The sequence below is a fragment of the Giraffa tippelskirchi genome, chromosome 9, assembly GCF_054371585.1.
Source record: "Giraffa tippelskirchi isolate mGirTip1 chromosome 9, T2T-mGirTip1v1.2.pri, whole genome shotgun sequence".
NCBI lineage: Eukaryota > Metazoa > Chordata > Mammalia > Artiodactyla > Giraffidae > Giraffa > Giraffa tippelskirchi.
In genome coordinates, this window is record NC_137283.1 from 57,205,232 (window position 1) to 57,227,237 (window position 22,006).

Genomic DNA, 22,006 nt, shown 5'->3' on the forward strand with positions numbered 1-22,006 from the left:
ACGGAGCAGGTGGCTGCTGGCAAGGAGACACCTCCGCCAATGGCCTGCAGACCATACCTGCAGCCTCCCCATGGAAACAGGAAGCCTGGGGCCCTGAAGCCAGCAGACCTGCCAGCCCTCCAACTTCTCATAGGCTTCCTGTGGTAACTGTCACTCTGTGGCCGAATGCTCCCGCCCCGTGGAGAATACTTCTGAGTGCAGCATTAGTTCCTTAGTGCTGAGGCCGAACTAGAGACCAGGACTGAGTGCCTGTGGTATGCCCTGCTTCACATATATTGTTTCTAATGGTCATTTTCACAGTGAGGCTGTGAAAGAGGTTTTGTGATTCTCTGACTCATGAGGAGACTGAGGTCTGGAAAGGTTATGTAACTTACTCAACAGACACAAGAAGGAGCAAAATTCTTTCCATTACACCATGTGGCCTCTAAGTCTATAAAGGTCCATAAGGCAACTAGCCTATTTTTTTAAGTTCCTATAAGGCCCCAGAGGCACAGGATAACATGGTTAGATAGCATCACCAACTCAATGGACGTGAATTTGAGCAAACTCCAGGAGATAGAGAAGGACAGGGAAGCCTGGCGTGCTCTACTCCATGGGGTCGCAAAGAGTCGGACTCGACTTAGCTACTGAACAAGAAAAAGGACAAAGGCCCTAGACACAGGAAGCAACTCAAGGTCGTCCCCAACAGTAATTGCTGCTTACTGAGCATTTAGCACAGGTGAGGAACCTGGCTGACTAGTTCCATTACCATATTTAACATAGCTTGGAGTGGCACGTGTAAGGGTGCCAGCCTGTCTAGCATACTAGTAAACCTCAGGAACGGTCAGTGGCTTCAAGAAGGAGGACATTTCTTTCACATTCAAAGTGGTGATTCCCAAGATCAACATTGATTCTAAGACTGTTACTACTTTATTTTTTAAGCGTTGAGAAGAATTTTGGCATGATTTTAAGGCAGAACTTGCTTCAATTATTTTCCACAATACTAACCCTAGAAACATAGGGCCTCCCCCATGGCTCAGCAGTAAAGAATCTGCCTGCAATGCAGGAGACGAAGGTTTGAACCCTGGGTCAACCCGCTCCAGTATTCTTGCCTGGAGAATCCCCACGGACAGAGCCTGGCAGGCTATGGCCCATGGGGTCACAAAGAGTCAGACAGGACTAAGAGACTAACACTTTCACTTTCAAGCTGTTATACATAAGAAACTCTTGTTCTATCCCCGGGTCAGGAAGATCCCTTGGAGGAGGAAATGGCAACCTACTCCAGTATTCTTGCCTGGGAAATCCTATGGACAGAGGAGCCACGAGGGCTGCTGTCCAGGAGGTCAGAGTCGCACAGGACTGGTGACTAAGCGGGCATGCATCTAACCCTAAAAACATAGGAAGATATTCCAGCAAAAGGACTTACTACAAATATGTGTGTTCACAGCAGAAATAAGTGATAATATTTATTAATATTAATAAATTAATAATAATAAACTTATTAATAAATTAGTAAATGTTATTAACTATTTATTCATTCTGTCAACAAACAGGTCTTGAGCGCCTTCTATGTGCCAGGCCAAACCCAGGCTCCTTCTCCTCCCCTCAAAAACAAAAATTATCTGTCTTTCAAGTGGGCTCAGGCCGTCTCGTCAACTAACCTTTGCATCAAGTATTGTGGCACTGACGTTGAGAAGTCTATCCTCACAACCTCGTGAATCTTTACTAAACATCGTGGTCTCAGATGAAAAAGCCCATTTTTTTTTTTTTAACGTTGCCTTCCCGCTTTACGATGTGACAACCTTAGGAAAAGACTTTGTATCTTCAGATGATACACTTAAATATTCCCAAACTTGTCGTGTACCCTGTCCCCGTCGCCATTTCGGTCCTTGGGAGTGACCCTGCCTAGGTGAGACGTGGGTATCCCTACCCTCGTTAATCTTTCAAAAACAAAACAAAACCCGCCAACCATGACCTATCCTCACACGTTTTCCCGCACTTTGCTTTCCCTCACTTAGTGTCTGCTGGGTTGGGTCCACATTAGTGTAGGAGCAGTCCTGCGCTTTCCAGCCACGGCAGCTCAGTCCTCCGAGAGGAGGGACTAACTCGTGTCACCTGGTTATCCCTGTTTTCGCGGGCAAGGCGGGAAGATCAGCCTTCGCGAGGCAGCTGGGGGGACTGGCGCTGAGGCGACCTAAACTGCCGGGGTGGGGAACACCTAATGTGGCCGCGGGTCTTCCTCAGCCCCGAGCCGAGTCCAGAAAGGGCAGGGCCGGTTGCCCGTGAGGCCGCCCCACCGCCCCGCCGAGCACCGAGGCCCAGCGAGAGCACCCAGCGACGGCGGCCAGGCCACTTCCGGCCGCGCAGTGGGGGCCGCCATGTTGGGCTCTTGGCCACCTAAACGACGACAAAGACGGCGGGACACTGCGGAGGCTGTCTTTCGCGGGGAGCCTACTGCGATCCCAGCTCTCAGATCGCTGGGTGTCCCAGAAACAGATCGGCCCCTCAGCGTTCCGTACCGCCACACAGGAAGCCGCCATCTTGTACAGCAGAGCCCTCCATTTCCGGGACCGGCCGCTGACGTGACTCGCGAGCGGCGCGACAAAGACGGCGCGAGCGCCCTCTGGCGGTAGCGCCGCAAAAGCGCCGACAGCTTTGACCCGGCGAGGATTCTGCTTCCGGGTCTCTGAGAGGTCGGGACGTTGACTTAAGCGCCGGGCAGGGGCGTGGCTGGAGTGGCCTGGGGAGCATGCGCATCGACGTTGGAGCGGGTGGGGCTCGGCCTGCTCGGGTTGCGGGCCCTAAGTGAAAGTGAAAGGTGAAAGTCGCTCAGTCCTGTCCGACTCTTTGCGACCCCATGGAGTGCAGCACGCCAGGCCTCCCTGTCCCTCACCAACTCCCAGAGTTTACTCTAACTCCTGTCCATTGAGTCGGTGATGCCATCCAACCATCTCACCCTCTGTCGTCCCCTTCTTGCGCCTGCAATCTTTCCCAGCATCAGGGTCTTTTCCAATGACCCCATTGGACAATGAGAGTCCTAGAGGTTTATTAGTCTTCCCCCGCCCGTGAGGCCCGTGCTATATACTGTTACCGCTTACACGCGCCCTCCTTACCCTCTCTGCTAAACCCTGGGGAAGACGGCCTGGAGGTCTCCCCTTTCTGTAAAATGGGGAACAGTACCTGGTCGGGGGGTTGTTGCGAGGCTTGAGTTTTTGGATGACAGTACGGGTTCATAATGACTGCCTGTTTCTTCTCCCTCGGTGGTAGTGAGAACAAGCCTATGCAGGACCGCCTGGGCCGCCCTGGGTCACATCTGGAGGAGCCTCCTGGGCAGGGGCAGTTGATACAGCACAGGGGGCAGCGCGGTGCACGCGGTGGGGACCCTGCTGACCGGAGCTGAGGAAGCTTCCGCAGAGGGTGGCCACGGAGCAGACAAGGCGTGAAAGTACCTGCTCAGCTGCCGAGCCCAGCAGCGCGTCGGAGGGTGTCCAGGTGTCCGTGAAGCAGACGGTGGTGGTCGTGGGAAGCACTGTCCCCAGCTGCACCAAGAAGCCAGACCACACAGCCATGTTCCTCTCCTGTGGCTGGTGACGGCTTGTCACGGGCTAGTGTTCTGGTACCACCTGGCTACCAGCTCTCTCAGCCTGCAGCGACCTGACAAGTTGGGCGGTGCCCAGAGGCCGTCCTGGCTCTGTCAGGAGTCTGGCCGCCTGGCCTCCCTTGGAGGGCTCCTGCTTGTCTTCTTCCATGAGGAGGACTACATGTCTTTGGGATTCACACATCAAGATGCACAGTACTTGCATGCTAAGTAAGAAGCTCAAAGATAGTGATTTAAAGGCTCCTTAGATAAGATTACCCGCTCTACCTGCTTCAAACCAGCAATCAGACCACCTCAATTTCCATCAGGGTAGTTTCATCTTTCTGGAAATTAGATGCATTCCAGGGCTTCTCTTTAAAGTGGAAAATCACGTTTGTATCAGTTCCTACAGGGGTGATGTGAGTTAGCGCCTTAATGGAGGTACAGTGGTTAAGGGCAAGTCTGAGTCGGTTTTCACCCTCCTCCTCATCACATGACCCAAGGGAGATGCTGTTTCTGTTCTTTGGAAATATACAAGGTTTGTTAAGCCAGGTGTGCACATCACTGATATTACTACCTTGTTGCAGGAGAAATGAAGTAAGGAAACCTCATCTTGTTTCTCTGTGACTGTCCAACACTGAAATTGTCTAATATTGTCCTGGACATTCATACTGGACAACACTAACCAAAGCAAACAGGAACAGCAGGCCTTTCCACTTGTATCCACATAATGTGAATAATTAATCCTTCATGCAATTGTCTTTTTCTCGGCTGTGCTGCTTGGCTTGTGGAACCCTAGTTCCCCAACCAGGGATCGAGCTTGGACCTTGGCAGTGAAAGCACCAAGAGTTCTAACCACTGGACTGCCAGGGAATTCCCCTTGCAGTTGTCTTTTAGAACAATAAAAAAGATTGTTCTTTTAATAGAATATTGTTCTTTTAATAGAACAATAAAAAAGCTACAAACAAAAGTACATTATGTTATTGCTTACATTTATCTTGATTGGTGCTCTTTTCGCCTGCATTTGGAATCAAGTTACTGACTAGTGTCATTTCACTTTAGCCTGAAAGACTCCCTTTATTATTTCTTGGAATGCAGGTTTGCTAGCAACAAACTCTCCATTTTTGTTTATCTTGGAATCATCATTGCTCCTTCGTTTTTATTTTAGCATTATAGTGTACTACATTAATTGACTTTTTAAAACAATTTTTATTTACTTATTTTGGCTGTCCTGGGCCTTCCTTGCTGCTCGGGCTTTTCACTAGTTGCAGCAGCAGGGGCTGCTCTCTAGCTGCAGCACATGGGCATGTCCTTATGATGGCAGGAACAGGCTCTAGGGCACACATACTTCAGGAGTTATGGCACGAGGGCTCCGTGGTTGCCGGGCTCTATAGCACAGGCTCTGCATAGCGTGGCTCATAGTGTCATTGAGTTAGGCAAGTCTGTGGTCCATGTGATCAGATTGGTTAGTTTCCTGTGATTGTGGTTTTCAGTCTGTCTGCCCTCTGATGGAGAAGAGTAAGAGGCTTATGGAAGCTTCCTGATGGGAGGGACTGACTGAGGGGGAAACTGGGTCTTGTTCTGATGGGCAGGGCCATGCTCAGTAAATCTTGAGTGCAATTTTCTGTTGATGGGCAGGGCTATGTTCCCTCCCTGCTATTTACCTGGGGCCAAACTATGGTGCAGGTAATGAAGATAATGGCGACCTCCTTCAAAAGGTCCCATGCATGCAGTGCCACGCTCAGTGCCCCGAGCCCTGCAGCAGGCCACCACTGACCCCCGCCCCTGCCAGAGACTCCTGGACACTCACGGGCAAGTCTGGGTCAGTCTGTTGTGGGGTCACTGCTCCTTTCCCCTGGGTCCTGGTGCACAAGGTTCTGTTTCTGCCCTTCAAGAGTCTATTTCCCAGTCCTGTGTAAGTTCTGGCAGCTATATGGTGGGTTAATGGCAACCTCCTCCAAGAGGGCTTATGCCATACCCAGGTCTGCTGCACCCAGAGCCCGTCCCTGCGACAGTCCACTGCTGACCCCGTACCGCCACAGGAGAACCTCAAACACAGTTCTGTCTCAGTCTCTGTGGGGTCCCCGTGTCCTGGTGCGCACAAGGTTTGTTTCAGCCCTCTGAGCATTTCTGGCGGGTATGGGGTATGGTTCTAAATGCAATTTCTCCCCTCCTACTGTCTTGCTGGGGCTTCTCCTTTGCCTGTGGATGGGGGGTATCTCCTCGCAGCTGCTTGAGCACTGCACAGCTGCTGCTCCAGCACCTACAGCCTTGCTGGGGCTTCTCTGCCATTGGACATGGGGTATTGCCTCACAGCCGCTCTAGCGCCTCACAGCCGCTCTAGCGCCACACAGCCGCCACTCCAGTGCCTACCATCTTGCTGGGGCTTCTCTGCCATGTAGGGCTACCCAAGACAGACAGGTCATGGTGGAGAGTTCTGACAAAACGTGGTCCACCGGCGAAGGGAATGGCAAACCACTCCAGTATTCTTGCCTTGAGAACCCTATGAACAGTATGAAAAGGCAAAAAGATAGGACACTGAAAGATGAACTCCCCAGGTCAGTAGGTGCTCAATATGCTACTGGAGATCAGTGGAGAAATAACTCCAGAAAGAATGAAGAGATGGTGCCAAAGCAAAAACAACACCCAGTTGTGGATGTGACTGGTGATGGAAGCAAAGTCCAATGCTGCAAAGAGCAATATTGCATAGGAACCTGGAACGTTAGGTCCATGAATCAAGGCAAATTGGAAGTGGTCAAACAGGAGATGGCAAGAGTGAAAGTGGACATTTTAGGAATCAGTGAACTAAAATGGACTGGAATGGGTGAATTTAACTCAGCTGAGCTCAACATTCAGAAAACTAAGATCATGGCATCTGGTCCCATCACTTCATGGCAGATAGATGGGGAAACAGGGGAAACAGTGGCTGACTTAATTTTTCTGGGCTCCAGAATCACTGTAGATGGTAACTGCAGCAATGAAATTAAAAGACACTTGCTCCTGGGAAGAAAAGTTGGCTTAAAACTCAACATTCAGAAAACTAAGATCATGGCATCTGGTCCCATCACTTCACTGCAAATAGATAGGGAAAAAGTGGAAACAGTGAGAGACTTTATTTTTCGAGGCTCCAAAATCACTGCAGATGGTGACTGCAGCCAAGAAAGTAAAAGACACTTGCTCCTTGGAAGAAAAGTTATGACCAACCTAGATAGCATATTAAAAAGCAGAGACATTACTTTGCCAACAAAGGTCCATCTAGTCAAAGTTATGGTTTTTCCAGTAGTCATGTATGGATGTGAGAGCTGGACTATAAAGAAAGCTGAGCGCCAAAGAATTGATGCTTTTGAACCATGGTTTTGGAGAAGACTCTTGAGAGTCCCTTGGACTGCAAGGAGATCCAACCAGTCCATCCTAAAGGAAATCAGTCCTGGATATTCATTGGAAGGACTGATGCTAAAGCTGAAACTCCAGTACTTTGGCCACCTGATGTGAAGAACTGACTCGTTTGAAAAGACCCTGTTGCTGGAAAAGATTGAAGGCAGGAGAGGGGGAAGACAGAGGATGAGCTGGGTGGTTGGCATCACCGACTTGACGGACATGAGTTTGAACAAGCTCCAGGAGTTGGTGATGGACAGGGAGGCCTGGTGTGCTGTAGTCCATGGGGTCACAAAGAGTCGGACACAACTGAGTGACTGAACTGAACTGAACCGAATAGCACAGGCTCAACAGTTGGGGCCTATGGGGCTTATTTGCTCCACAGCACGTGTGATTTTTCTGGGACCAAGGATCGAACTCATGTTTCCTGCACTGGCAGTCAGATTCTTTACCACTGAGCCACCAGGGAAGCCCCGTCACTCGACTTTTGAATGTTAAACCATGCTCATATTCTTGGAAAAGCCCACTTGATCATGGTAATAATTATTTTTATATGCTGCTGGATTTGGTTTGCTAATATGCTATTGAGAATATTTTCATATATATTCATAAAACATACTGATCTGTAGTCTTTTTCACTTATAATGTCTTTTTGACTTTGATCCCAGGTTACTAATGGCAGGGTAAGATTGAAGGAGGAAACAGAGCTGGACTCCATCTTAGGCCAGGCTGTGAACATTAGGCTACACGCATGGTCACCCTCCCAATGGACTCTGAACTTTGTGCCCAGTGTCTATAGAGATGGCATACCAATGGAAAACCAGACCCCCCTGGATAAAAGCGCCTCAGGACTTGTACTTGGACTCTCCGTCACCTAAAAAAATATGCTAATTCTCTATGTAACAGAACAAAGTTGTAAATTCCATTATGTTTATTGGGATATGACCACAGGCCTATTGATAAATGTCTACTCTTTAACTCTCTAGGCTTATGACACATGAATCATGGGTTAACTTTGATTATATCTTTTACCTGGTCCAGACTAGTTTCAAGGAATTAGGGGAGGGGGGTTTGAGCACGTACACTTAGGGCATGTAAGGTTTTCACAAAAACTGGTCGGGGTCCTTGGCTAAGAGGAGACTCTGCCTTGGGCCCACTGGTGTAATAAACTGCACTCCACTATCTGCAATGTCCTTCTGAGTGAGTTTGTTTCCCAGGACGCGTCGCTACGACAGGATGAGCTCCTGCCTCTTCCGTTTCTGAGAAGGGCTTGTGCCCCCAGGGTCCAGGGAGGTTCGGGTCCAGGGAGGTACTGAAGAAGCACACACAAAGAAACCGGGACCAGAGCCAGCTCTGAGGCCTCCCAGGGCAGACGAGTCAGTTCTGCAGTTTTCAGGTGTAATTGCTGCCTTCAGGTTCCAGCTTCTGGGACAGCGAGTCTGGCCTAGACTGGGGTCTCATTCCCTTCGTGCACCAGTGATGTTTGGTGCACTTGCCTGCGGAGTTCCGTGGCCCAGGTTGCGCAACATCTTCCAGACATCTTCCCTCTCGCTCTTCCTCACCAAAACTAGGTTCTCCGCTAAAAGGATGTCTTCCTGTCCCTCCTTCAGATGGGTATGCAACTCAAAGTTCAGTCAAGTCGCTTCTTGAGACAGTCAATGAGTTAATGAGGAGAATGCAAGTGTCTTCAGGTTTACAGAGAATTGGGGGGGGCAGTATTATCTAAGCTAAAAAGTAACATGCCGCCCACTCATCTGCGGCACTTCCGGGGGACGGACGCAGCTGCCGCTCGGCCTTCCGGCGGTAGGGACAGCAAGCACCGCCCTCTGGGACGCGAGGCCGCGGCGCGCGCAGGCAGGCGCTCGGCGGGCCGCCCGTTGCCATGGAGACCGGGTCCTCGGGCGGGCGCCGCCATCTTGGGCGCCGGCTGGGCCAATGGGCGGCTGCGCCGTGGCGGACGCGTCGTGGCGGACGCGGGGCGCGCACGGGGGCGCGGGGGACGGGCGCCCTGCGGCTCAGCTCAGTCCCGGCTATGGAGGCGCCCGCAGCCTGCCTGCTGCAGCTGCTGCTGCTCGCGGCCTGCGCCCCGACGCCGGGCCGCGCCTCCTCGGACGCGCCGCCGCTGGTCAACGAGGACGTGAAGCGCACGGTGGACCTGAGCAGCCACCTGGCCAAGGTGACGGCCGAGGTGGTCCTGGCGCACGCGGGCGGCGGCTCCTCGCCCCGCGCCGCCTCCTTCCTGCTGGCGCTGGAGCCCGAGCTGGAGGCTCGGCTCGCGCACCTCGGCGTGCAGGTGAGCGGGTCGCGGGCGGCGGAGCGGCTCGGCGTCCGCCCCGGACACGTCAGCACTGGCCTGCGGCGCGGGCGGCCGGGCCCCGGGCCTGCGGGGGTGCGCGCGGCCGGAGCGCGGGGTCACGGGGAGCCGCCTCTGGCCACAGCGGTCGGAAACTCAGGTCTCCTGCTTCCAAGGTTGTGTCTCTTTGAATCCGTGGCACACAGAACGCATTTCTTACGGCTGCGAAGAACGCTTTAAAAAACAGTTCTCTCATCTCTAAGTTAGTTTAAAAACTCGTGCGAGTAATGCGGTACAGAAAAGGAAAGTCCAGTTCTCTCCCTCCCGCGACCTGTTCTCATTCTGACAGTAAAGCAATAAATGGCTCCCTAGTCGGCTTCTGTTCTTCCAGGCATTTCAGTGGTCAGTTTTACGTCCCTCGAGGAGGCAGTGTTGGCTTTGGGCGTAGAGAATATACATATACAGAGGTGTACCTTTTATTGCTGTTCCCATTAGACAACATGCATTAAGTGATTACCCAATTATTAGTTGGGAAAACAGTCATTACAGTGTCGCACTGCTGAACCCGGAGCTGTAAAGTGGCCTTTATAGAGATCATGCTTCCGATATGACTCCTGTTCCCTTTCATGCCTCCTCCATGATGTAGGACGCAGTTTTACTTCGAGCTTTGTGGAAGAATGGATTAAAAAAGCACCTCCTACCTAGCGAGGTTGCCAGTGTAACAAGACGACAGCAGAAGCTATCTGGCCATCATGCCTGGAGAGCGTGCTTCCAACCTGGGTCACTGTACTAATGTCTTACTGAGAATTTCCCCGGTGTTGGGTGTTGTGGTCGGTATTTTAAGTACATTCGCATTTATCTCTCACAACAGCCCTTTGATGTGTACTCTCACTGCAGGTGAGGGCTGGAGTCTGGGGGCTGAGTCGTTTAAAGCCCTGCTGCAGTCTTAGGGTAGAGTCAGGGCTTAGGTTAGTTTGTTTCAAACTTCCTTTGTGTTCTTCACCCTACACTGCCTCTTCTGGCCTAGGTGGCGCTGAGGCAGGGTTCTGCAGGAGTATAAAATCTGCAGTCCCATCACTAGATTTATCTAGAGTCATTTCTTTGATTTGGAGTCCAAAAGAGAGGCTCTCCTGTACCTCTTTGTCGGTGGGGGACATAACTGGATGATAAACTTAACCAAGACGATGTGTATTTTCCAACAACTGACTGGGAGTCTTGGTGCGGTTGCTTGCAGTTTTTTCAGGGAATTATTTTCACCCTTACATGTAGAATTTCAGAAGCTGGTGGAAGGGACTGCGGCGGCGATCAGTGACTAGGAGCCAGTGGTTCCTTGTCTCTTTGCCACCAAAGACATTTTTCCTTTCATTTGCATTCTATATTTGAAATCTTTTGTCTCTCTAATCTTTTGTTAGTTTAGGCAGTGAATCTGGTAAATACTTAAAAATGAAGAGGAATATTTCTTAAGACAAAAGCACCATATAACTGAACAATGAGAGTTCCTGATAAATAGTATACTAGAATGTTCCCATTGTGATAAGAGTCTAGCCAAAGAAGTGAAATTGGTTTTGTTCATTAGGCTGTATGACTGTGTTGAGGATGACAGTATGATAACTCTTAGGCTTTTTGAGATGCTACAAATAGCTTTCTCATTATAGCTTTGTGTACTCTATTGGGAATCACTGCTTCAGTCCTGAAAGGTGGTCTTAAATTTTTTTCTTTTGGTGGAGGCTAGGTTGGCAAAGAGATCAGTGGTGGGTGTATAAGTTCTTTCCTTATCACCTGCTCCACAGTCTCATTCGAGATGCCTGCTCTTCGTCAGAAGGACCCTGCAGCCTGCTGGGGTTGGCATCCTCTTCATGGTTGCCAGTTGGGTTACAGGAAAGGATAAGGGTGAAGGAGTGTGTCGTGCCGTTGCTTGTGCCACTGTTAATTTCTTTTGTGCAAGTAAAGTCAGTTTTCATTATGCATGAGACTTTTCTACTATAACAATAAATAATGCTGGGTTTTTTTCCCATGCCTATTTATGTGTAAATGAAGAAGAAAATCTCCAGAAAGAAACCTTTCCGGCCTTTATATTTGGGAATGTGAAGTGTAGTTGGAAGTATAATTTTAATTTGTATGTGTGTATTTTATCATTCAGGAAAATACTATGATTTTATGGAGCATATTATACAGCTTATTCAGTGCAAAAGTCAGTCTTTTGAAGTGTTCCTGTATTTTGGTTGAAAAATTATTGTTGAAACCAGAATTCGATCTTCACGAAGTTCTGGCAGCTGGAATAGTTTACTGTGGACATTCTGAGGCAGTTAGTTAATTGCTGACTCAAAATTTAGAGGCTAAAAGACAAAAAAGAATAACTTCCTTTGTCCTCTTGCAGGTGAAGGGAGAGGATGAGGAAGAGAACAATCTGGAAGTAAGAGAAACCAAAATTAAGGGTAAAAGGTAAGGTGACAGTCGGAATCTCTCTGTCTTGCCTCCTTCGGTTGCAGGTTATCACGCCAGGGTTGAAATCTTAACAAGAGAGTCGCTTAGAACGTGCCCAGTGTGTTAGAGGCTGTTTCAGTTAGTACACCTATAAGCATCTTTTAGTGTCAGCCAACATTCCATGTGTGGCTCCACTGGGATGTTTTCAACACTTACCCTGTTGTTGGACGTTTGGGTTGTTTGACATTCTTTTGTAAACAACCTTGAGATGAACATGTAAACATTTGTTATTTTTATTTTGTTTGAGAGGTTTTTTTTGGCCACACTGCCTGGCTTGCGGGATCTTCCCTGAGCCACCACAGTGGAAGCCCAGAACCTAACCCCTAGGCCACCAGGGAACTCCCTGGACGTTTGTCTTAAAAGGTTTAAATTGATAGGTTGAAGGTAATCTCTTAGAGGCAAGAGGTGTTACCTTGGTACAAAGTATTGCTGTGACTTTGAGCTGTTCTTTTTTCAATGTTTTGGTCTCATTTCTCCTCATTCATCCTGCAGCGGGAGATTCTTCACAGTCAAGCTCCCAGTGGCTCTTGATCCTGGGGCCAAGATCTCAGTCATCGTGGAAGCCGTTTATACCCACGTGCTTCAGCCCTACCCAACCCAGATCACCCAGTCGGAGAAACAGTTCGTGGTGTTTGAGGGGAACCATTACTTCTACTCTCCCTACCCAACCAAGACACAGACCATGCGTGTGAAGCTCGCCTCCCGGAATGTAGAGAGCTACACCAAGCTGGGGAACCCCACGCGCTCCGAGGACCTCCTGGATTACGGACCCTTCCGCGACGTCCCTGCCTACAGTCAGGTGGGCCCTTGCAGCACTCGTCTGCTCTGGAGTCCTGGAGGGACTGCTCGTTGAGAGGCTTGGGTGGGACTCCAGGGCCCTTTGTAAAACCAACCCCAGGATTTTAACCTGCTGAGAAGTGACTCTGTGGGGCTCACTGTCCTCCTCCTGGGAGTTCAGGTAGAGGCTGGGGCTTGAGGAGGACTTTTTAAAGGAGGTGGGACTTGGGGCAGAAGCAGACAAAGCATCGCGGGCAGAGGTGTCACAGTGGCATTCGAGCTCTACCTGTAAGGCTTCAGCCAGCCTTTCTCTTTTTTTCGCTCTATACTCTCAGGGTAGATTTTTTTTTAAAGTTCTCAAAGCAAAGCATATGGACATTTAAAAATCTCTTGTGGTGTACTGCCAGATGGTTTTTCAGAAACTTTAGCCAGTTTGTTACGGCACCAGCAGTATGAGACTGCCAGTCTCCCCACACCCTTGTCAGTACTGGCATTAAATGCAATCACATACGATTAATAATTCAGTTGGATTTTTGAAAATCTAGTCATAGAATGAATGAAGTGGCCAGAGCTGTAAGAATTAAAATATACCTTATCTTGTCCATTTTTGGGAAAGAAAGGTATTTTGCTTGTCTTTTCTTTTTTTTCTTTCCAGCTTTAGCAAGATATAATTGACATACAGCCCTGAGTAAGTTCAAGGCGTACAGTGCAGTGATTTGACTTCCTCATGAAACAGTTATCACAAGGAGCGTAGCACACATTCATCAGCTCTTACAAAGTTAAAGAGACAGGTACCTGTTCAGACCTTGGCTCCAGTTGTGGCGCTTCATATATAAAGTTCATGCGGCGAAGGGCTCTGAGATTTAAAAAAATTAAACTCTCTTCTTGTGATGAGAACTCTTAAGATTTACTTGCTCTCTTAACCTTCCTGTATAGTGTGCAGCAATAGTAATTACATTTATCATGTTGCACATTACATCCCTAGGACTTAACTTACGTCATCAGTGGAAGTCTGTACCTTCTGACTGCCTTCATCCAGTTCCCCTTCCCTCCACCCCCACCCCTACCCCCACCCCCCGCCTCTGGCTGCCACAAATCTGATCTCTTTTTTTGGGAATTTGTTTTTTGCTTTTTGAAGTTTAATTGACCTACAGCACTTCATTAGCTTCTGTTACGTGACATAGTGATTCGATATTTCTGTGTATTTCTAAATGACCACCACGGTAAGTGCAGCTATGATATGTCACCATACAAAGATACTAAAGTTGCTGACTATACACCCCACAAATTTTGCGAGTGGAGTGTTTTTCCTCTCGGCATCCCTCACCTGTTTCTCTCCCTCTCCAGCTCCCCTCCCGTCCCCTCTGGTAACCGCCTGTTTGTTTCTATGACTCTGCTTCTATTTCCTTTGTTCGTTTGTTTTTTAGATTCTACATATAAGTGAAACCATACAGTATTTGTCTTCTCGGAGTAATATTTTACTTAGGTAATACCCTCTAGATGTATCCGTGTTGTCACAGATGACAAGATTTCATTCTTTTTTGAGAGAGTAGAGTCCCACTCTGTGTATGTACCTCACACCTGTATGCGTTCATCGGTTGATGAACACTTGGGTTGCTTCTGTATCTTGGTTGTTGTAAATGATGCTGCTATGAACTTTGAGGTGCCAGTATCTTTTCTAATTAGTGTTCTCGTTTTCTTTGGATAGAGACTGAGAAATAGGATTGCTGGGTCATATGGTAGTTGCATTTTTAATTTCTTAAGGAATCTCTTTCTTTAATTTAAATTTTTGAGGAATCTCCACTGTTTTCCATAGTGGCTGCCCCAGTTTACATTCTGACCAGCGGTGCATGAGGGTTCCTTCTCCACATCCTTGCCAACACTTGCTATTTGTTATCTTTTTAGTAACAGCCATTCTGATAGGTGATATCTCACTAATCATCACTTCCCTGATGATTAGTGATGTTGAGTGTCTTTTCATTTGCCTTTGGCCATCTGAATGTCTTCCTTGGAAAAATGTCTATTCAGCTCCTCTCCCCATTTTTAAATTGGTTTTTGATGTTGAATGGTACAAGTTCTTTTTATATCTTGGATACTAACCCCTAATTAGCTGTGTCATTTGCAAATTTCTTCCGTTCATAGGTAACCTTTCATTTTGTTGATAGTTTACTTAGCTGTGCAGGTTTTTTAATTTATATTTTCTGGTCTTTTTGTCATTTTACCTTTAAACATTTTTTTATTCAATTTATTTAAAAAGAAACAAAATAGTTCACCCATTTCTGCAACGCATGTCTCTGGCAACCACCAATCTGTTCTTTGTATCTGTGACCAGAAAGATTTTCTGATACTAACTGCTGGGCCTCTGGGTGTTTTTATTTGTAAAATGGGGATAAGTAGTACTTACTTCATTATGATGTTTTGAAGATTAAATGAAATTGTATATTTATTTAGAGCTCATAAAGGAGTGACTGTCACATACATACACGTTAGCTATATAACAATATATTATCTTAAAAAATCTCTTCTGTGAATTTTTCCAGATAACTTTTCTCCAGGTTAGAAAAATCCAGTAATACTATGTGTCTTGCTCAGTTTTAAGCTATTTGTTAGCTCACTGGTGAGAGATTATGTCTTCATTAGCTCTTACATGTATTGATATTTCCTCGTTACAGTTTTTCTTTATTTACAACTTAAGATTTTTAAAGAAGCATGGAGTTTTGTGTTTAACCATCCTGGCGCTGAGGTGTACGTTGTCTGCAGTCAGTTTGCCGTGAGCTGGTGTGGCTTCCTGTTCCCTCACATCCTTGAGCTCCTTGTTCCTTCCTCTCCAGGACACGTTCAGAGTGCATTCTGAGAACAACAGCCCTTTCCTGACCATCACCAGCATGACCCGCGTCATCGAGGTCTCCCACTGGGGGAACATTGCCGTGGAAGAAAACGTGGACCTGAAGCACACGGGGGCTGTGCTGAAGGGGCCTTTTTCGCGCTATGATTACCAGAGGCAGCCAGACAGTGGAATCTCCTCCATCCGTTCTTTTAAGGTGTGGGGTGTTGGGCTTGGGCCCTGGGACACACCGTGACTATCTAGTCAGAGAGGGAGCTGCGGCCCAGCCTCATTCCCTGGTCGGGGGGCTAGCAGCACAGCCCCCTCCCCCAAAAAAAGCCCTCATTCATGTAAGTAAGCCATTTAAAGAAAATGGGAATAATGGAGAAAGGAAAACAAAACCAGACCCTAGTCTTGCTGACACTTATATATAATATCATTTTTAAAAAACATTTGATCGTGTTGCGTATATAGTTTTATATCTTGTTTTGTCTTATAAATGCAAACTTATAAGCATGTTCACATGCCTGCATAAGACAGGAGGGCTCAGTGAGCAAAGGCATTATATTTCCCCTCGATTATCAAAATGGGCTTACAGATTTGGAAGCAAATAATTTAAAAGTAAGTAAAAATTTTAAAAAATTGTAAAAAATACTAGGTGGAGAAACCCCTTTTGTAAATAAACCATAAACCGTCTAGTGATTTGATGTGATTTCTTCCATCTTCAGTTTCCCTTCCTGCAGAACAACTTACAGATTATTTTTAGCTTTGTAGTAAGTCCTTAGCATTTGCAAAGGTATTTATGAGAATCTGGCTATTTGCCAACCTTGACTGGGAAGCAAATGAGGTATCTTGAACTCCGAAGCCTGTTGGGGGCAGTTGGGCTTCCCTGAGCTGGTTTACGTGGAGACGGTTTCATTACGGAGTGCTGTGGGGAGGAGCTCGGGGCAGGACATCTCTCCTGGGCTTGGTGGTACTTCTCTGGGTCAGTTTTTGGAGTCTTCAAAAAGTGTTCTCGCTCTCTGCAGACCATCCTTCCTGCCGCTGCCCAGGACGTGTACTACCGCGATGAGATTGGCAACGTGTCCACCAGCCACCTCCTCATTCTGGACGACTCTGTAGAGATGGAAATCCGGCCTCGCTTCCCTCTTTTTGGCGGGTGGAAGACCCATTACATTGTTGGCTACAACCTCCCAAGCTACGAGTACCTCTATAACTTGGGTCAGTCTTCAGTAATTTGAGGGTAGAAAAGGCAAAGGCTGTCTTTTTCTTTCCTATGGGTTTTGTCATTGTTGTGTGTGATGATCTGCTGGGGAGAGCATGTTCTCGTCATTCTCAGGAAGGCTGGCATCGGGAACCCCTTCTCATAGGTGGCTTCTGTGTGTCCAGCACACTGACAGCTGTCTCTGGAGCCCAGTCAGACGCAGGGAGCTCCTTCAGCAAGAGTCGGCTGACGTGTTCTTTCATTAGTGGCGGGCAGTTGGTGGTGGCCGGCGTCTCCTCGTGTGGTGCTCAGGGCCTGGGTTCTAGTACTTGCTGGAAAGGCGCACAGGAACCACCCACTGCTGTGTCTGCTCGACCCTCAGGAGACCAGTACGCGTTGAAGATGAGGCTGGTGGACCACGTGTTTGACGAGCAGGTCATAGACTCTCTGACTGTGAAGATCATCCTGCCGGAAGGGGCCAAGTGAGTGTGACCTCCCTTCCCGTCCCTCCTGGTCCTGCCCTCTTGGTGCCTCGGGGACGCGGGATTCCAGGGCGCAGAGGAGGGGCTCCTGGTGGTTTAACCTGGGACATTCACAGCAGGCCCGGGTGATGGCCCGAGGCAGGCGGGTGGCCTGTGCTGTGCTCCTCGCAGAGGGAAGGACAGTGGAGACAGTGTCCTGTCCCGGGCTGGTCACACCAGGTTCAGAAGGGCAGAGTCTCAGAGAGTGTATCAGGTTCCGTGGTTATGGACAGAGGAGCTGTCTTTGGCCAGTTTAAGCAGAAAGCAAGGAATCTGGAAGGGTGAGGGATCTCATCAGAAGACGGCCTCAGTTGAACCAGGTTGGGGAAGGACAGAGCCCAGCATTTCCAGGAGTCCAGCCGGTGGAAACCAGTGGACCCTCGGAGGGCCACCTGCCCTTGGCACGGGGGACGAAATGTGCTCACACGCAGGCCTTTCTGGCAGCGGGTCCGTGGTCTCGGGGCCAGGCGAAACCCGTGCTGGGAGGGGAGTGGAGTGGACTAGAACTTGGGACCCTGGAGGGTCCCTGGGCCTTGGGATCTGCGTGGTGGAGCCAGCTGGTGAGCGCGGTTTGGGGCTGTCTCGCCCTGTCTCCTGCAGGAACATCCAGGTGGACAGTCCTTATGAGGTCAGCCGCGGCCCGGACGAGCTGCACTACACGTATCTGGACACGTTCGGCCGCCCCGTCATCGTGGCCCACAAGGAGAACCTGGTGGAGCAGCACATCCAGGACATCGTGGTAGGCATGCGCGCCTGCTCCCCGCGAGCAGCCGCGGGCAGGGGCCTGGAGCGGGCGGGGGCCGGCGGGCGTGTGGGGCCTGGCGAGGCCCCTTCCCCGGGGCTCAGGGTCTGGGAGGACTCGGTCAGCAGCGCTCTGCTCCCCAGGTGCACTACAGCTTCAACAAGGTGCTCATGCTGCAGGAGCCGCTGCTGGTGGTGGCCGCCTTCTACATCCTCTTCTTCACCGTCATTGTCTACGTCCGGCTGGACTTCTCCATCACGAAGGTACCGCGCTGCCACCTGCGTGGCGTGCTTGACGCGCTTACCCTGCGTCCGTCTGGACGACACGCTGTGTGGCCTCGGCTGATCCTTAACCTTGGAGCCCCCTCCTCCTGTCGCTGTCATCACAGGCCCGTGATGTTGTGGGGGCAGGCTGCCGCCAGGCGGCGAGTACCGTGGAGAGGGTGGCGGGCAGAGCGTGTGCTCTGGAGCGAGGCGCCCCACCGGGCAGGAGGTGGGAGGGCGTCTGGCTGGAGGGAGCGGCGTGCAGGCAGCAGGGCGGCCTTCAGTGGGGCCTGTGGGTTGGAACAGGGACCTTGGTCCAGCTGGTTCTGTGGACCCCCAGGCTGTCCAGGGTAGGGGTGCGCCGGGCAGCGGCCAGTTAGCTCTGTCACGTGGAAGGGCTGAGTCCAGGTTTTATGCTGACATATGCTCGTTTCCTAAGGTATAAAAACTGCTTATTGTTTGATTAATTTAAAAAATGCTGAGTTTTAAGATAATTCTACATGTAGACATTTTGCAAGAACAGTAAAAATAAGTTGTGTGCCCACTTCACCCGGACGGAGCAGTTAACACTTGGCCCCTGCCTGTCTGGAATTTTCTCCCTGAACCATCTGAGAGGGAGGCGCCGACCCTCCGCGCGCATACACGGGTGTGTACAGCCTGCAGGCGCCGCCTCCAGTGGCTGGAGCACCCAGAGGCTCGACCTCGGGAACGTGATGTCCCGTGATGACCACCCGTGCCCTGCACCTACTGCCCCAAGGGGGGCTTCTAGAGCGGGTGGTTTTCATACTTGAGACTTCTGTTGAGGGTGGTGCGCTGCATTTAGTTGTCATATTTCCTTAGTCTCCTTTGATCTGGAACATTTGCAATTTAGGTTTCTTACGGTTCTCCCTGAGAATTCCTATTATGCATTTTTGGTAAGAACGTGATAAACTGGTGCTGTGTCTGTGGTGTGTGATGTCAGGAGGCACCTGGTGTCAGCTGGTCCAGGGTTGGTGATGTTGACTTCTTGGATGACTTGGTGCCTGTCTGGTTTCTTCGCCAAAAACTTACTGGTTTTCTCTTTGCAATTAACATACAGTCTGTTTGAGGCTATATAAATACTGTATACGTTCACCCATTAGTTAACAGTATTCGTTATTGGTTCTCGTCTGAATCTGTTCCCAGTTGTGGTGGCTGAAAAACTACGGGGCCTTTCACCTTAGTAGGTGGCTGTCCACTGTAAGGGAAAGCTTTCCTTGTTGGTTGGTTGGTTGGATTCAGTGTTGCTTCGTTGGATCACTGTCCACTGCTCTCTGCAGTAGGCCCGTGGTGAGAGGTTCTGGGGAGCGTACGGGGCCACGTCTAAAGGGTGTGGTGGCCAAGGAGCTCGGGCTTCGTCCTTAGGCTCTGGAAATACTTGGAGGTGCTGAGCGGGAGGGAGATGCAGTAAAGGTCCTGGAAGCCCCCCGGCCGAGCTGTGATCTCCCCTCCCTCAGCACCTCCCTGCCCTTTCGTGGGCCCACCTGGCGTTAGTGTACCTTTCACCCTGTCTGTCCCTCCTGCCGGACCTGGATGTGACCGTCTGCCTCGTCTTCCTGTCCCCGTGCTGCCCACTGCTGAACTGTCCAGCGTCAGTGTCGGCGAGTGTGGTTCTCTGGCTTCCCAAGAAGATGCTTTTCTGGCTCGCACAGCTGGTGGCAGGTGCTCCTTGGGAGGCCACGGTCGGAGTGGGCTCAGGCCTAGATGTCATCACACACGGTGTCTCTCCCTAGGACCCGGCTGCGGAAGCCAGGATGAAGGTGGCCTGTATCACAGAGCAGGTCTTGACCCTGGTCAACAAGAGGCTAGGTCTCTACCGTCACTTTGACGAGACAGTCAACAGGTACAAACAGTCCCGAGATGTGTCCACCCTCAACAGCGGCAAGAAGAGCCTGGAGACAGAGCACAAGGCCTTGACCGGTGAGGTGGCGCTGCTGCAGTCCAGGCTGAAGACCGAGGGCTCTGACCTGTGTGACAAAGTAAGTGCCTGCCGCCGCCAAGCACCCGGCTTGATTCTGCCTCGTTCCATGTAGCCGACGGTGTAGAACACCCCAGCTCGCCACCCGCTTTTGGGGCAGGCACACCCGTCGTGTTTCTGTGTTGCATGTGCCCCCTGGGGGTGTGTGATCTAGGGTCTCGGGGCTGGATTTGGAGGCAGCACTGCGGGCCTGCACAGCACTGTCCACGTGGCCCGTGTGGACCTGTGTGGACAGCTGCTCCTGCAGCTGCTCAGGCTGTGGGGAGGAGCACGGACTTAGAATGATGGCTTTGGATCCAAACCTGGCAAGTTACCTAACTTTTGTGCCTCAGTTTCCGCATCTCTAAATTGGGCAGTGGGGGGAGCTGTTGTGTCCTTGCTGAGCTTGCAGCCGTCGTGGGTGTCAAGCCTGTCAGTGTGTGTGAAGTGTGGGAAGCCCGGGGATAAGGCCGAGAGCCCCCGACCACCTGCCTTCTCCTGTCGCCCTGTGCTGTTCTCATCAGCGCACCTGCCCTTTCTGACCCACTTATTCACGTCCTCAAGTGTATACTGTCTGTTGGCTTCCCGGGGGCGGGATGCCTGTCTATCTTGTCTGCTGTTGTCCAGAGCGTAGAGTCGTGCCTAGCACCACGGCTCATAGATATTCACTAAGTGTCGAACGAATGTGGCTGTAAAGGCCTCAGCCTGACACCCAGTCAGTGGTAACGCACATTGCCTGCCCCTGCTGTTGGTTCTTTGCCTGACAGAGTCCCTGGCCCAGTTTGGCAGCGGGAGGGAAGAGAACGAATGTTCACCGAGTGCCTGTGTGTGCCCAGCACCGTGCCGGGGGGCTCGTGTGTTTTCACACTTGATCCTCACAGCCTCCACGGCTGGGGCCGGGGTGGTGAAAGGCCTGGCTCATGGTGGGCAGAGACTGAAGGAACAGGGCTCATAGGGTGTAGCTGGCCTTTCCTTCCAGCGTCCCTGTCTTGGGAGGTGGTGCAGGGACACTCTCAATCCTGCCCTGCTCTTGCCTCGGCCAGGTGAGCGAAATGCAGAAACTGGACGCGCAGGTCAAGGAGCTGGTCCTGAAGTCGGCGGTGGAGGCTGAGCGGCTGGTGGCTGGCAAGCTCAAGAAAGACACGTACATCGAGAACGAGAAACTCATCTCGGGAAAGCGGCAGGAGCTGGTCAGCAAGATCGACCACATCCTGGATGCCCTGTAGCCCTGCAGAGGGCAGGCTTGGGAGTGAACATCAAGGCCAGCACAGGCTGTCTTCTGGATTTTGCAAAATGCTTTCAAGGAAGACAGAAGTCGGGCCCTGCCTCAGGCAACGCAGGAAGCTTCCTTTTTGTCCCTAAAATATTCCTTTAAAACAACAACAAAACTTAAATGTCATGAAAAACAAAATAGCTTTGTCTTTTGAACGAAGAAGTTTTTGAGTTGGTTTTGTTTATTCTGAATCCTAGGATATTTTTGGCACCTGTAAGCCCCTTGTTTTACGGCCTCCTAGTTCCTGATGTGTGGTATTTTACAAGAGTGTATTTTTTAAAGCACGAGTGACCAAGTGACAATAAAGCTGGGACTGTGAACTTGGGCTTTGTCATGCTGAAAATCTCTCATAGTTTATTTCTTAACTTTGGGGATAGTACTTTCATGAAGTGCTTTTTATCCACTAAAAATCGATTTGCAAAAAAAAAGACGGATTTGCTCCTGGGAGCAAGTTTGTGTGGCAAGTATAGGTTACATTTTACCTATGGGAACCCTGATGCCACAAAGGGAAAGTGGCCTGGGTGAGGGCCCAGAACCGTGTGGAGTACCCGGGTCACGAGTTCTTTCAGGCACTAAGGCGACAGTGGAGCAGAGAGAGTCCGTGTGGAGAGCAGTGACATGATGGACAGACTCCGTTACAAACCGGCAGGCGCTCTGAGGGTACACACAGGAGAGCCCCGGGCGGGATGGCCGTGGGGGAAGTGCCCCTGAGGCGGCAC

At 50.2% G+C, this 22,006-nt stretch overlaps 1 protein-coding gene and 1 long non-coding RNA gene across 4 annotated transcripts; both read left to right on the plus strand.

The window, feature by feature from the left end:
* The first annotated feature begins 2,666 nt into the window (after positions 1–2,666).
* LOC145520335 (uncharacterized) lies at positions 2,667–7,904 on the plus strand. The gene is made up of 3 exons (XR_014064416.1): positions 2,667–2,797; positions 3,247–3,787; positions 7,600–7,904. It is a non-coding gene; the product is annotated as an uncharacterized LOC145520335 (long non-coding RNA).
* Positions 7,905–8,948: 1,044 nt separating this feature from the next.
* Positions 8,949–21,607, plus strand: RPN1 (ribophorin I). 3 transcript variants are annotated; one of them, XM_081526588.1, is made up of 10 exons: positions 8,949–9,224; positions 11,602–11,666; positions 12,201–12,507; positions 15,317–15,526; positions 16,338–16,530; positions 16,896–16,995; positions 17,635–17,773; positions 17,920–18,039; positions 19,791–20,098; positions 21,020–21,607. In XM_081526588.1, the coding sequence occupies exons 1-9, from the start codon at positions 8,964–8,966 to the stop codon at positions 20,088–20,090; spliced, it is 1,695 nt and encodes a 564-aa protein (XP_081382714.1). In that variant the 5' UTR covers positions 8,949–8,963; the 3' UTR covers positions 20,091–20,098; positions 21,020–21,607. The 3 variants fall into 3 exon arrangements, with proteins under 3 accessions (XP_081382714.1, XP_081382713.1, XP_081382712.1); XM_081526587.1 differs by having other exon boundaries at positions 19,791–20,086; XM_081526586.1 differs by having other exon boundaries at positions 19,791–20,036; positions 21,058–21,607.
* Positions 21,608–22,006: the final 399 nt, after the last annotated feature.